Below are 15,094 nucleotides of genomic sequence, written 5' to 3'. Positions count from 1 at the left end.
ATTTCTTTTGCTTTTCATAGCTAGAAAAAGCATTTTATTAATTCTATTCATATATTGTTATAAAATTGCATGTTATTTGTAATTCTAATAATTTTATTTTATTTTAAAAATCATTTGTATGAATATACGTAAAAAATATACAAAAATACGAACTTTGATGATAATTTATTTGCGCGATACGAATATACTCGACAATATTAGCATAATAAGGGAGTTCATCGACACAAATTAGAAATATCGATTGAATAATATTATTTATGATTTGCAAAAAAAAAATATTTATACTATTGCAACACTTATTGACAAATAGATAGAATACAAGCAATGAATAAGGGCATTCTAACGCACTATATCATAGTATGTGATTTTTAAAGTAACCTAGAAATGATAAATTTTGTTTGTTATTTAATACAAGATTACGTAATTGATTATATATATAACTATAAATTAAATTAACTAAATTTAATTAATAACTAAATTAAGGAATTAAAGTTAATTCGAAATCTTACACGATATTTCTAAAAATATATTTCTTGAAAATTTATTGTCTAGAAAATTTCATGCATCGGTACTAACATGATACACGAACGATATCGTATCCCTTGCAATAAATCGACATTACACTGTTAATTGTTTTCTCATACGAGCTGATAAGAACCTGCATGAACACAATCAAAGAAACAATATTATGATCAATGTACAGACACATGTATATACGCAGTTTAGAAAATGATTGCCTTAATTAGTCATCTGCAATCGGACTTAAAAGCAAGAACTCGCTTTTAATTGGAGCAAATATTTGATAATGCAGGTACAAGCGTGGAAAACGTCATTGATCGATAAGTTTGACAAACAATAAAGTTTTATCATTAAATCAATAACGTAGAAAGAAAGTATCCTTGTAAATGGCATCAATACAAACCGTATTTGAAAAATCTATAGGCCAAGAATTCTTTATTGATTAATGAATTGTTTTCATCCATTACAGCAACTTCAAAGAAAATAAATTTAAATTATTTTCTTGTACCTTTCTATATAAGTTAAATCAATAAAAATATAAAAATAAACATAAATATTATATTATAATTTTACATTAATTGCACAATTTTATTATATAAAAAAAAGAAACAGACATTTGTAGAAGAAACAAACTATATTCCAGTTAGAAATTTTCAAAGCAAAACTCTCTCTGTATTCTCCCTTTCTCTGTCAAGAGCATGGCGAGGCACGCCCGTATCGTACGTGTACATATGCTCACGAGCAGCCGTTAGCGGTTAAACACGAACGCGTCCCGTATCATGATTCACGAGGGAATACGAGTAGAACGTCAATGAATCGTAATATACAGTGACAGATAGAATCGAATACGCTTTCGTATCGAAATGTTCATGGATTGACCTAATCTTTATAAATTATACATTGAAATAAAAGTTACAATTATTTTACAGATTATTAATCCTCGAAAATAAGTACTTACAGTATCATATATTATATTCCTAAATGATATAAAATTGTATATTAAAATTATTTTACATCGATATTTCTGTAATTTTGTAAAATTTGGATTTATAATTAAAAAAAATATATATATTCACAATGATAAATATAATTAAAATTCACAATACCATGAATAATAACATAATAATAGCACAAATTTTGAAATTTTATTAAATCATCTAATAAAATTAAAATAGTATCCAATATATGAAATATATCAAATATGTTAATTCTTTTCACTGACCGTTGAGCAAAGACTAAGCTGCAAGAAATTCATCGATCTCTGAACTTATACGAGTAAGAGAGATAGCAAGGAACAAAAACGACGACTTGGAATGCGTGAATGAATTATTTATAAAGAACAGAAAGTAAGGAAGATGACGAACCTGAGTGGCATGATTTTCAATACTATGCATATAAGCATAAATATGCATAAATTCTTTTACAAAATATAGGAAAAAAATAATAAGCATGTAAGATTATACAAATAATCATTTTAAGTAACAACAAAATATTTAAAAAATCAGTAATCATTATATCACTATATACTATTTAAAAAATTAAATTAAATTATAAACATAAAAAAATTTCAACTAATACTTCAGATTTATTAAAAATCATTAAATTCATAAACAATTATAACATGTTTATTTACGAGTTCAAATCGAAATATCTAACATGAAATTCAATAAACAATATATATATATAAACGTATCACATTGTTAGACAATTATAAAAACAAAATAATATTGTTAAAAAAAATGATGACAATATATAGATTAACATATAAAAATATAAAAACATTCTACAAACCTAATACTTTAAACTAACGAAATTCGTAATATAATAAGATGACAAGTTACTGTCATATTGTCACACCGGTATTCATCGAAGATTTCATGAGAAAGGAAGCGAAGAAGCACAGTGATGAGTATACCCGGGTTGGGTATAGTGGGAAAAGAGGGGATATAGGAGAGAAGAACGTCGCCCGCGGCTAGCAACCGCAAAAGCAAAACTCCCGTGAGTGGTTTGCCACCGTGAACTGGTTTTGGGGGGTATCCTTGTTATGCGTTGGCGAAAACAACGGGTCAGCATCCGATAATATATTAACGTGTATATTACAAGATCTCATTGTATACACGTATATTATATAAAAGCTCAAAGATGGAGATAGATAAGTAAAGAAAGAAACAGTAAAGTAGACTTACCCAGAGCTCTGTACCCCAGCTCATGTTTGCTGGGCCGGGTAAACCAGGCACAAGCAAGCTTGTTTCACTCGACACTTCACATGTAGCGTCGCAATCCAAAAACACTTCTTATATATTGAACACGCACAAAAGACGCATGAAAAATCACGCGTTAGGACTATCGCGTACGATCACAGAAATATCTTCAACATGTCGGCCCGTAACCACTGACTGGCTGGACCCAACTGTCCATCAAAAACCGCCCAGAATTCCTCTGTAGCGCACTCTATCGAAATTTTCAGATATAAGTAGATACTAAGTGGGGAAACGTTTAATCATTGGTGAAATTAATATTGGCGGAAAATTTTAAATCTTAATTGAAATACGATTGCAAGATGATAATAATAAATAATATTAAATGATATTTATTAAAAATTAAAATAATAATTAAGAAATAAAATTGTTACTTTTCTATTTTTATTGTATTAGTTTTTTATAAAATAAAAAAATAATTTTTAAAATAAAAAAACTAATGTCTTATAATATATTTGCCTATCATTCTAATAAATAAAATTCAAATATAAATTTATATATAAATTTTTATAATTATATATATTATATATATTTTATTTTTTTATTTTAAGAAATAAATCATTTATTATTTTAAAAATAATATTTTTTATTATTTCGTTATATTTAATTATTTCATAATTATTTCATTTTTTTTTAATAATTGTAATTTATATTATATAAAAAATTATCAAAGCAAATTTATCAAATTGTAACTTCGATTTTCAGTTCGATAAAAATGACAATTATATGAAACATAAATAAAATGACAACCAGGTTATGAAAATATTCATAAATCTATTCATTTTTTAAATATTTAATAATAATTTTATAAAATATATAAAAGTAAAACTGCAAGCTTGTAAGTTGCAAGCTTGTAAATTGACTAAAATGGCGCTGGATGACTCGAGCGAAGTATCAAAGGTCATTAATTCATTGTAGATAAGTAATTCTTTATATCAAAATAACTACATTGTTTCAATTCATCTATCTCGGATTTTCGTCATTTTTTACTTATGAATTTGTGACACACTTTTTGTTTAACATTTTACTACATTCTGATGGAAGAAATGAATACCTACTATGGAGGTTGTATTTGTCATATTTCACATTTAATTTTTAAATATTTGATCTATTTGTTGAAGCATAAAATCAAATTTACATAGATAGATTTTTATAATAGTAAATTTAAATATTGATAAATATTATTTTATTAATCAAAGTTAATTTATTATTGAATTTGATAACTTTTCTGTTATTTTTTTATAGGTAGTAGAATTATTCAATAAATGTAATGAAAGTTTGGGTTCTTATATTTTTTCAAGATGGATTGGCAAATTAATTACAGAATACCAAACATCAAAGACCCTATTTAGTATTATAATATCAAGTCTTGTGATTTTATTAATTATATCTATAATCATTCTGCGAAAATGGAAAAACAAAGAATTTCTTCCAGAAGTAAAAGAATTTGTTGGAGTAGGTACAGGCAAGCCCAGATTCAGAAAAAGAGACAAAGTACTTTTTTATGGAAGAAAAATGTTACGCAAAGTAAAGTCTATCAGTGGACAAGTACATGCAACTGGACAAGGAAAAAAAAGAAAAGCTGTAATGAGATTTGCACGAAGACTTTTACAACTTAAAAAAGAAACAGTACCACAACAATTAAAAGTATTTAAATTTTTAAGTGTAATTATTTTAATTTTTATTTTATCTTGAATATTTATTATTATATTTTAATATTTTAATAGGTTTTAGAACCACCTGCTGAATATTTAGAAGAAGATCTAGGTCCTGGAGAAAAAGTACCTCCTGATGCTTTATATATGTTACAAAGTATCAGAGTATTTGGTCATTTTGAAAAACCAGTATTTCTTAAATTATGCAAACATACAGAAATTATGAATTTACCAGCTGGAAGCACCTTATTTAAAATTGGAGATCCAGATGAAAATTTATTTATTGTACAACAAGGCTTAGTTAATGTTTATATTACAGGACCTGATGGTTCTCAAATATCATTAAAATTAGTAAAAACTGGAGAATCAGTAACTAGTCTTCTTAGCTTTACAGATGTACTTACTGGGCATACAAGTACCTATAAAACAGTATCAGCTAGAGCTGTAGAAGATTCTATTGTAGTAAAATTACCAATGAATGCATTTCAAGAGGTATACAATATAAAATTATAATATAAAATGAAACAAATTATGATTTTTACAATCAATTTTTACATCTTTATAGGTTTTTCAAGATCATCCTGATGCATTTGTTCGAGTTATCCAGGTCATTATGGTCCGTCTTCAAAGAGTCACTTTTACTGCTCTCCATCAATATCTTGGATTATCTGCAGAATTAGTTAATCAAGGATCACATAAAAAGAAACAAAGTCCATTTTCTGGATCTCCAGTTAGATCAAGAACTAAAGAAAATTGTTCTACCCAGAATATAGAAAATCAATCCAATACATTTACAACTATTTCATCAGAACATGATAAAAATGAAATAGTTCATATATCTACATTAAGTAGTCATCAAAGTGTACCAATTGTTATAAGTCGACGGTAAGTTTAAAAATATAATATGAAACGAAAACATATTTTTATTAATATTTATTCATTATTATTATTTATACATAATAGGCAAAAAACTAATCTTGATTGGAAAAATCAAAATTTAAGTTTACAATCAGGTCAAAATACAGCAGATATGGTACCAGAATGTGATTCTCATTGGCCAAATTCTTCTCCTATAACATCACAACAAGGATCACAACCAGATGTAATACATACTGGAAATTCACATTCTAATAAGAAAAGATCAATTACTACTGAACCAATTCAACAACAATTAGATGAAACACATCTTGTGCAAATAGCTACAGAAGCATTCATTAGGGAACTTGGATTAGAAGATGATTCAATACTCAAAGATGGTAAAGTTCAAATTAGAGAAGTACCAAGTGGTACATATTTGATGAAGGAAGAATCTCACAAGGTAAATGTTAATATTCTTATACATTATTCATAAAAATGTTTGTTTTTATCCAATTTTACATTTCATTTTTTCAGGATGTTGCACTTGTCTATGTTATATCTGGTATATTAATAGTTAGTCAACGCGTTTCAGAGGGTAGAGATATAGGTCAAGAAGTTCATATGTTTAGTGCTCATCAAGGCGAAATTGTCGGTGGTTTAGCTGTATTAACTGGAGAACCTTCTTTTTATACCATTAGAGCAAAACATTCTAGTCGCATAGCACTTCTTAGTAAATCAACATTTTTCGCTATTATGCGAGAACAACCAACTGTTGTGTTACATGTTGCCCATTCAGTTGTTCGAAGACTTAGCCCCTTCGTAAGACAGGTAAAAATATATCATTTATTTAATTTATTAATAATTAATGGTAATATTAATATTAATAATTATAATATTAATAATTAATGGTAATTATTCATCTTTATTAAAAGGTTGATTTTGCACTTGATTGGCTATTTCTTGAAAGTGGAAGAGCAGTATATCGACAAGGAGATGAATCAGATTCGACATTTATTGTATTAAGTGGTCGACTTCGGTCGGTAATTACATATAAAAATGGAAAAAAAGAACTTGTTGCGGAATACGGAAAAGGTGATCTTGTAGGTATTGTAGAAATGGTTACACAAACACCACGATCAACAACAGTAATGGCAGTACGAGATTCTGAATTAGCAAAACTTCCTGAAGGATTATTTAATGTTATAAAACTTCGTTATCCAATAGTAGTTACAAGACTTATAAATTTACTTGGACATCGTATACTTGGCACTTGGCAACAAGCGCATACAAAAAATGGCAGTAACGATACACAGTATATATCTATTTATAATAATATAATATAATATTTTGTCAGATATTTATATATACAATTCTTCTCTTGTAATATAATTTGAATTCATGGCTTATAAAAATATTTATAGACGGGCCGCGGCGACAGTTGACGCAAGACCAGCTCAAGTAAATTTTTCAACTGTTGCAATAGTTCCGGTATCCGATGATGTCCCTCTAACTGCATTTACGTATGAACTTTATCATTCATTATGTGCTATTGGGCCATGTCTACGCCTTACTTCTGATGTTGTTCGAAAAGTAAATAATTAATATTAATAAAATATTTCATAAATTTGTTTAGTTTAATAATATAAGTAATGAAATATATAGTATAAGTATATATATTTTTTTGTTCAATAAATAGACATTAGGTAGCACTATAATGGAACCTGCAAATGAATATCGTCTAACATCATGGCTTGCACAACAAGAAGATCAACATCGAATTTCACTATATCAATGTGATCCAACATATACATTGTGGACTCAACGATGTGTTCGACAAGCTGACTGTATTCTTATTGTGGGTTTAGGAGATAAGCCTCCATCTATAGGTAGAACTGAACGTGAAGTTGAACGTTTAGTAATGAGAACACAAAAAGAATTAGTACTCTTACATAAAGAACAAAGCGGACAGCGTCCAACAAATACAGTACAGTGGTTGAATATGAGATCTTGGGTTTCTAGTCATCATCACATTCAATGTCCTAAACGAATGTTTACAAGAAGATCTCAATATAGAATTGTAAGATATAAAAAAATTAGAAATTTTTATTTATATTATATTAAGTATTAATAATATAATTATTTTTTCCAGAATGAATTGTATTCTAAAGTTTTGATGTCTGAACCAAACATACATAGTGATTTTAGTAGACTTGCTCGTTGGTTAACTGGAACTTCAGTTGGACTTGTACTTGGAGGTGGAGGTGCTAGAGGTGCAGCTCATGTAGGAATGCTTAAAGCTGTTATCGAAGCTGGAATACCTATAGACATGGTTGGAGGAGTTAGTATTGGAGCATTTATGGGTGCTTTATGGTGTATGGAAAAAAATATAACAACAACAACGCAAAAAGCTCGTGAATGGTCCAAAGTAAATATTATAAAATTTATAACATTCAAGTCAAAAAATTTATTATTTTTTTATAATGTTTTTGTTTTTTCAAACAGAAAATGACACAATGGTGGAGACAAATAATGGATTTAACATATCCAGTAACATCTATGTTTTCTGGAAAAGACTTTAATAATACAATTCAAGCAACATTTGGGGACACATATATAGAAGATTTATGGTTACCATACTTTACACTAACTACAGACATCACTGATTCTTGTATGCGTACGCATACACACGGTCTGTACATAAACGAAAAAAATATAACATTTTTTAAAGCACTGATAGTTTCCAGTTTCCTTTGATAATGTAAATTTAAAATATAAATTTAAATGATCTAGTTTTAATTAACTGGAAACTCTCTCGCTGTTTAATGAAATTTATAGAATTTATAAATATATTCTAATTCAAATTTTTTTGAATTTAAATAACTATATATCACTGCATAGAAATAAGCTTGAACAGCGGGAGTGAGCTTTCTGAAGCTTTCAATCGTAATGACGTACTCTCCGTTTTATATCGCTTATTGATAAATGTCGAATTTTATTTTTCGTTTAAAAATTAAAGAATAATTTTTTTAGATATTTTTATAATAATGAATAAAAAATTTTGAAGTTATTGGTTCTTGCTCTAAGACTATGTATTTTGTAGAAAAATATATAGAGTAAAAAGAAATATATAAATACTTAAGAAATTAATTCGTCGTGTTTAGGATCGCTGTGGCGGTACATTCGGGCTTCGATGTCTTTGTCTGGTTATATGCCACCCATGTGTGACCCAGTTGACGGCCATCTCCTGCTCGACGGCGGGTACGTCAATAACCTTCCAGGTAATTTGAGCGTCACATTAAAAAATGCATCTAACTTTGTTATCATATAGAACAAAATCTTGCGCCTTCTATTTCTATAAAATTTATTATTAGCATACTTATTGAAAAATACTTTGAGTTGAAAACACATGTTCTTGATGAAAATATTTATAATTTTTTTCTTTAGTTTTATAAAATTACCTGGACATTAAAAACAACTTTATATCAATGAAAAAATGAAATTATATTAGTTGCTTTCATTGATATAAGTTCAAAACGATTTATAAATTTAACTTAAGATTATAATATAAACTTGAAAATTATATAAGCTCACTCCCGTTGATAAAAGATGCATTTGTCAAATCCTGAATAGCTAAGTCAACTCAGGTTTGCTATGGAGATACATTCGAGCCAGTATGACCATTGCGGGGGTCTTTCCTCCTATTTGCGACCCTCTTGACGGGCATCTTTTGGTCGATGGGTGTTATGTTAATAACGTGCCAGGTATCTTAAACCTGTATTGTTTATTATGTCATAGAAATAATAATTTGTCTATCATAATCAATTTTCAATATATGGTTTTATAATTTCTTTGTTTAAGCTGACGAAATGTTGAGGCAAGGAGCGCATCATATTTTGGCTATTGATGTTGGGTCACAAGATGACACGGATTTAACGAATTATGGAGATTCTTTATCTGGTTGGTGGTTATTATGGAAACGATGGAATCCATTTGCAACGCCTGTCAAAGTTCCAAATTTGCCTGACATACAATCACGATTGGCATATGTTAGTTGTGTACGGCAATTAGAAGAAGTTAAAAGTTCAGATTACTGTGAATACATTAGGCCACCAATAGATAAATATAAAACTCTCCAATTCGCTAACTTTGATGAAATTAAAGATGTTGGATATCAACATGGTAAATGTTATATTTATATTTAATAGACAAAAGTTTATAAATATTATATATAATTATATATAATATTATATATGATATATATAAAGAAATTATATAAAATATTTTTTTTTATTTTTAATTCGATTAATAGATATTAGAATATGTGATTTATTCAAGAAGAAAATTAATATTAAATTTCATTATTATATATAATCTAACATTTTTATAGGAAAAACTTATTTCGAAGGACAATTAAAAGCTGGAGTTTTACCACGTTTTAATGCCGATAGAGAAAATGCCCGCGCATTACGAGCAAAACATCAAGCAGCAAATCAGCAATCAATATCTTCGTATACTTTTACAGATTTAGCTCAAATGGTGTGTAAAGTCTCTAGAGGAAGTATATATGTAGATTTGGAAATTGATTCTGACACAGATGAATTAGAAGAATACGAGGCAGATTTGGAAGAAGATGCACAAGAAGTAGGTTATGCCTCTGAACCCACTGCCGGTATTCTAGATCAGGTATCAATTTCTATTCTTTTTGACAATAATATAAATATCAAGAATTAAGTATTAATATAAATTGAATAGATATTCTTTAAATACAAAACTTCATTCTATTTAAAAATTATTTTTATACATTTCAGAGTCCTGACGAAAATCGTTTACGACGAAGAACTGGCGTTTCTTTAAGTTTATCTGACACAGAAGCAGAATCAGAATTAGATTATCATACCAAAATGTTCTAAGCATTTTTTCTAGTTTTTATTTTAATATCATCTATTTTTCCTGTATCGTACAATTCATAAACATATACATACTTGTCATATGTACAAATTATTAAAACTTTACAATTACTTAGTTTTATGAACAATATATTTATATTAAAGTACAAAAGGGAATTGTTACGAAAAAATATCAATAAGTACTTTCCGATTATGATCATTACAACAATGCAATATCTTACTGTATTATTATATATTAATCATCAATGTATTGTCATGAATTGATACAATTGTTAATATAATTGTTAAATATATAATTCTATCGTTTATAAAAAAATGTTCTTTTTATATATTTTATACATATATTACAATTATATATATATTACAATTTATATTATATATTACAATTACATATATATATATATATATATATATATAATTTCAATTTTAAAAATATTAAAATTGTGTATTCATTGTCAAATTTGGATCTAAAATAGTAAGAACTGTACCTATTAAATGTAAGGATCCTGTCACTAATATTTGGTTTTCTTCAAATATCTGATTTTGTTCTGAATTATTTTTTATATCTTGTAAAACTTCAAAAACACTATTTACAATCACTGAATTTGTTCCCCATATTTTAGAATTCATTTCACATTTTATTTTTTGTTCATCTATTAAAGAACAATTTACTTCATCATCTAAACTTTTAATTCCAGCAAAATTTGGTACAAAATATACTTTATGAAAATATAAAGATTTTAATAATATTAATAATCTAATTGGATCTCGATTACCAGATGTGTTAAAAATAAGAAATCTTTTTCCTCTGTTTTTATTAGTTATATCATTGAACCAAGAAATACAACATTTAATACTTTCGATTGTATGAGCACCATCTAAAAAAAAATCACCAATACTACTTTTTAAAATTTGCATACGACCTGGCCATTTGCAAAAAGATAAACCTATTGCTATCTTATCCATAGATACAATTATTTGAGAACTTTCTTTATATTTACAACAAATATTATTATTTATAGAATTATGTAAAACATTTGAAATTTTATTAGTTTTAGATTGTATCCATTCAATAGCCATCTGAATAGCTAGAGATGCATTTTGTTGTTGAACTTTATTTATTATTTGCAAAGTAGGTGAAATATTTTCCCATTTATATTCATCAAAGGTTGGTACAATATGTAACTTACAGTTTTTTTCAATTGCTCTTTTTTCTAATATATACATTGCTTGAGGTAATTGTGGAACAGAAAATGCAATAGTTCCTGATTTAAAAATTCCTGATTTTTGATAAGCTATGTCTTCAAGAGAATTACCTAAAAGAGATGTATGATCTAATCCTAAACTAGTTATACCTACACAGACAGGATTTCTTACAATATTTGTACAATCATATAAACCTCCAATACCTACTTCAATTATAGCAACATCAACATGTTCATCTAAAAATATATTAAACATAAGAACTGTTAAAAAATTAAAATATGCAGGCATATCAGATTCATATTCTCTTGTATCTTCTAATTTTTTATATATTTTCCAAAAGTTTTGAGTAAAATGCATTTCACTTATTGGTTGTCCATTTAATCTTATACGTTCTCTTACACTAATTAAATGTGGAGAACTAAAGAATCCTGTTTTAAAACCATGTTCACGTAAAATAGCTTCTGTGTATGCACAAGTAGAACCTTTCCCTTTTGTACCTGCTACATGTATTACTGATAAAGTGTCTAACTTTTCAAGTGTAATACCAGACCTGTAAAATTACTAAATTGTTTTAATGTTTAAAATATTCTTAAAATATATTATTTATTTAATGTAAAAAAAATTATTACCGAACTAAATATTTTATTGTATCAAGTAATTTATAAGTATCACTTGTTTGTGAATTATTTTTTGTTGCTAATTTTAAATATGAACTATTACTTTGTAAACCACATAATTTTTTTATAGCTGCCTATAAACAAATAAATTATTTAAAAAAAAAGAAATAAATTAAATAAATAATTCCAATGCATATTTTATTTTATCATTTAATTGATTTAATGTAAATCAATAAAACAATAATATATTATACCTCATATGAATTATCATCATAAGGATTATTATTAAAATTGTTAAATTTTTGTTCCATATTTATGTATATTACAAAAATAAATTCATTGTAATTTTAAATAATTATATTAAATATACTAAATTACCTCATAACTTGATATACTGCAAACATAACGTTTGATAAATGTATTTCGCATTATTTTATTGGACAAAATAAAGATAAAATTAATATTATGTAATCATTTACAAAATAATATCAAAACAATAATATAAAGTAAATATCAAAACAGTTCAACACATTTAGCTCAAATTAGATTATTTGACCTTTATTCCTTGTAATTTATCATATATAATCGATAACATATAACATATATAAAATATATAAATATAATCAATAAAAATATAACCTTATATTTTATTATATTAATAATTATATTAATTATGATTATAAAAATTCAATGATGATTTAATTATGAAATTATTATGTAATAATTTTTACAATTTCGCAATTACATTTATTATTACTTTTAATTTTAAATAATACTAGTGGAGTAATTTACTACTAATACTAATACATTACTAATCTAAATCAATCAAAATAATAAAAATGATAAAATGCTCATAAATTCATAAATTTTATAATATAAAAATTCAATAAATATTAAATTTATAAATATCACAATCCGTTCAACGAAACGAGTTATCAAATGTAATTAAAATTTACAAAAATCATAGTTGAATGCATAATGCAGGAATATTATAAATTTTATATAATTATATAAAAAAAATTAAATTAATATATTTATATAAAAAAATATTATATTAAAATAAATCAAATTCTTTAAATATTCTCTACAATAAAGAAATAAATTCAAAATTCAATAAATAGCTTCCGAGATAAAATTTATAAACAAAATTCATTTTCATGAAAATAAGCAATCAATGTAGTAACTAAATTGATGACCAGATGCACGAATGTGCAATGATATCGATCATATGAACTTTAGATCTATCGATCCTGATTATTTCCGATATTAATAATTCATCAAATAATAATCAAAGTTATAGATATTTCTTCTTTTTAAATCAAACATAATATTTAAACCGATGAGATGTGATGAGTTCGATAAAATTGTATACAGGCAAATGACATTTTAATTTAATTTAATAAACAATGAAAATCAAATATTAATTTATGAAAATGTATAAATTAAATACAATAAATACGTATAAATAACCTAATTTGTATAAAATTCAATTTTATAATTTATAATGTTCTTAATAAATGTATTCTGTTCAAATATCGCTCATTGCTGCGCGCGCGTATTTAATGTAATAATTTATGTGGTTCAGATTATATATATGTTATATTTCTACTGATTCTTACACTATAATCATTCGTGTTATGCGCAAAACTATTCTTACAGTGTCATTTTTAAAGTAAATTGTTTATTCAAATTTAAAAAATCTAAAAAAAATTTAGATTACAATGGCAGATATGTCAATGAATATTGTTACTCCGCGAAAAATGTCTTTTGGTATTAATGGAAAGTTAAACGGTTTAGAAAGTAAAACACCTTTTTTAATTGGAGTTTCAGGTGGTACTGCCAGTGGGAAAGTAAGCAATACATTATTTCATATTTTTTTTAAAATATCTTAATTTTATTTAATTTTAAACAAAATATATTTTTTGTGTTAATTAACCTCTGCATTTAAAATTCATAAATTGTATCAATCGCAAAACTAACATTTTATATATAATCAACTATGTATATATTTTTTTTAGTCAACTGTATGTAAACGTATAATGGAAAAACTAGGACAAGTAGATATGGATCATATGCAACGACAAGTAGTTTGTATTTCACAAGATAGTTTTTATCGAGATTTATCACCAGCTGAAAAACTTAAAGCTGAAAAGGGTCAATATAATTTTGATCATCCAGATGCATTTGATAATGACTTGATACTTCAAACATTACAAGATATATTAGCTGGTGTAAAATGTGAAATACCAGCCTATGATTATAGAAGTAATAGTTTGTATGTATCATTTAAATCAATTATATTCATTATATATTATAATGTTACATTAATTATTTTTTGGCGGATATTTTAGAATGAAAGATCAAATTACAACAATTTATCCTGCTGATGTTGTTTTATTTGAAGGTATTTTAGTGTTTTATTTTCCTAAAATACGAGATTTATTTCATATGAAATTATTTGTGGATACTGATTCAGATACTAGATTAGCTAGAAGAGGTAAAAATGTTTAAGTATTTTTTTGAATATTGTTGTAAAAATTGAATATTATCAGTTTGTAATTATTACAGTACCAAGAGACATAAAAGAAAGAGGAAGAGACTTAGATTATGTATTGAATCAATACATGAATTTTGTAAAACCTGCATTTGAAGAATTCTGTCTTCCTACTAAAAAATTTGCTGATGTTATTATACCAAGAGGTGCAGACAATACAGGTAAATCAATTTAATTATATTATTATAATATAAGCATTGCATGAAACAATTTAATTTAGTAATACATAAATTATTTATATTATATTACATTTGTTTAATATTAAATATGCAATGGCTGTTATTAACTATCATATAAATAATTTACATTATATCATAACCAAAATTCATCTTCATCAAATCTGCACCTAATCGATTATAAAGATCAATTGTACTTTTATAATTATGATATAATCTAATATTATAATCTTTTGTATTGTAATATGTATAATAATCTATTTATTATATGATAATTTTAAAATGTGTATTCTCTAATACACTTCAGGTGCAGATTTGGATTAATAAGGCAGCTTAAAATTTTT

The 15,094-nt window shown here is 25.9% G+C and overlaps 4 protein-coding genes across 16 annotated transcripts in view; 2 read left to right on the top strand and 2 right to left on the bottom strand.

Moving 5' to 3' along the window:
* The window catches only part of LOC102670837 (formin-binding protein 1-like), a 38,296-nt gene extending 35,341 nt beyond the window's left edge, over window positions 1–2,955 (bottom strand). For 5 of the 6 annotated variants that reach the window (XM_031508547.1, XM_006611600.2, XM_006611599.2 and 2 more), the window contains exon 1: window positions 2,706–2,946. Coding sequence is in view for 1 of the 6 variants with exons in the window: in XM_006611605.2 (XP_006611668.1) it covers window positions 2,706–2,729 (24 nt within the window). In the remaining 5 variants the exon portion in view is untranslated. Of the gene's footprint in view, window positions 1–2,705 lie in introns of all 6 variants that reach the window. The other variant, XM_006611605.2, reaches the window with a different exon arrangement.
* Window positions 2,956–3,617: 662 nt separating this feature from the next.
* On the top strand, window positions 3,618–10,513 carry LOC102671794 (neuropathy target esterase sws). Of its 4 annotated transcripts, XM_031508546.1 has the most exons (16): window positions 3,618–3,842; window positions 4,023–4,424; window positions 4,505–4,924; window positions 4,998–5,317; window positions 5,396–5,750; window positions 5,825–6,118; window positions 6,223–6,602; window positions 6,712–6,880; window positions 6,987–7,367; window positions 7,440–7,715; window positions 7,793–7,979; window positions 8,452–8,568; window positions 8,935–9,051; window positions 9,149–9,469; window positions 9,678–9,973; window positions 10,099–10,513. In XM_031508546.1, exons 1-16 carry the CDS (start codon window positions 3,837–3,839, stop codon window positions 10,198–10,200), a joined length of 4,143 nt encoding a protein of 1,380 aa, XP_031364406.1. In that variant the 5' UTR covers window positions 3,618–3,836; the 3' UTR covers window positions 10,201–10,513. The 4 variants fall into 4 exon arrangements, 3 of the variants coding, with proteins under 3 accessions (XP_031364406.1, XP_006611671.1, XP_006611670.1); XM_006611608.2 differs by lacking the exon at window positions 8,452–8,568; XM_006611607.2 differs by lacking the exon at window positions 8,935–9,051.
* Window positions 10,204–12,536, bottom strand: LOC102672189 (folylpolyglutamate synthase, mitochondrial). 4 transcript variants are annotated; one of them, XM_031508551.1, is made up of 4 exons: window positions 12,275–12,424; window positions 12,033–12,154; window positions 10,974–11,953; window positions 10,204–10,892 (listed from the first exon to the last, which is right to left on the bottom strand). In XM_031508551.1, the coding sequence occupies exons 1-4, from the start codon at window positions 12,329–12,331 to the stop codon at window positions 10,633–10,635; spliced, it is 1,419 nt and encodes a 472-aa protein (XP_031364411.1). In that variant the 5' UTR covers window positions 12,332–12,424; the 3' UTR covers window positions 10,204–10,632. The 4 variants fall into 4 exon arrangements, with proteins under 4 accessions (XP_031364411.1, XP_031364410.1, XP_031364409.1 ...); XM_031508550.1 differs by having other exon boundaries at window positions 10,204–11,953; window positions 12,399–12,536; XM_031508549.1 differs by having other exon boundaries at window positions 10,204–11,953.
* Window positions 12,537–13,521: 985 nt separating this feature from the next.
* LOC102670611 (uridine-cytidine kinase) overlaps window positions 13,522–15,094 on the top strand; it is a 3,101-nt gene continuing 1,528 nt past the window's right edge. For both annotated transcript variants that reach the window (XM_006611597.2, XM_006611596.2), the window contains exons 1-4: window positions 13,522–13,870; window positions 14,039–14,295; window positions 14,372–14,517; window positions 14,589–14,735. In XM_006611597.2, coding sequence (XP_006611660.1) covers window positions 13,742–13,870; window positions 14,039–14,295; window positions 14,372–14,517; window positions 14,589–14,735 — 679 coding nt within the window. In that variant the 5' untranslated portion in view covers window positions 13,522–13,741. The remainder of the gene's footprint in view (window positions 13,871–14,038; window positions 14,296–14,371; window positions 14,518–14,588; window positions 14,736–15,094) is intronic.

The sequence above is a fragment of the Apis dorsata genome, unplaced genomic scaffold (genome assembly GCF_000469605.1).
Source record: "Apis dorsata unplaced genomic scaffold, Apis dorsata 1.3 scaffold_89, whole genome shotgun sequence".
Lineage (NCBI taxonomy): Eukaryota > Metazoa > Arthropoda > Insecta > Hymenoptera > Apidae > Apis > Apis dorsata.
Note: the sequence above shows the minus strand (reverse complement) of the source record. Positions and strands in the feature narration are given on the sequence as shown.

Excerpts from the sequence above, each read along its gene's own strand:
- LOC102671794 (XM_031508546.1), top strand. Across the intron at positions 7,980-8,451 it reads TATGCGTACGCATACACACG|GATCGCTGTGGCGGTACATT; the intron begins GTCTGTACATAA and ends CGTCGTGTTTAG. Across the intron at positions 8,569-8,934 it reads GTACGTCAATAACCTTCCAG|GTTTGCTATGGAGATACATT; the intron begins GTAATTTGAGCG and ends AAGTCAACTCAG.
- LOC102672189 (XM_031508549.1), bottom strand. The coding sequence starts at position 12,331 with ATGGAACAAAAATTTAACAATTTTAATAATAATCCTTATGATGATAAT. Across the intron at positions 12,155-12,274 it reads ATGATGATAATTCATATGAG|GCAGCTATAAAAAAATTATG; the intron begins GTATAATATATT and ends ATTTGTTTATAG. Across the intron at positions 11,954-12,032 it reads ACAATAAAATATTTAGTTCG|GTCTGGTATTACACTTGAAA; the intron begins GTAATAATTTTT and ends GTAATTTTACAG.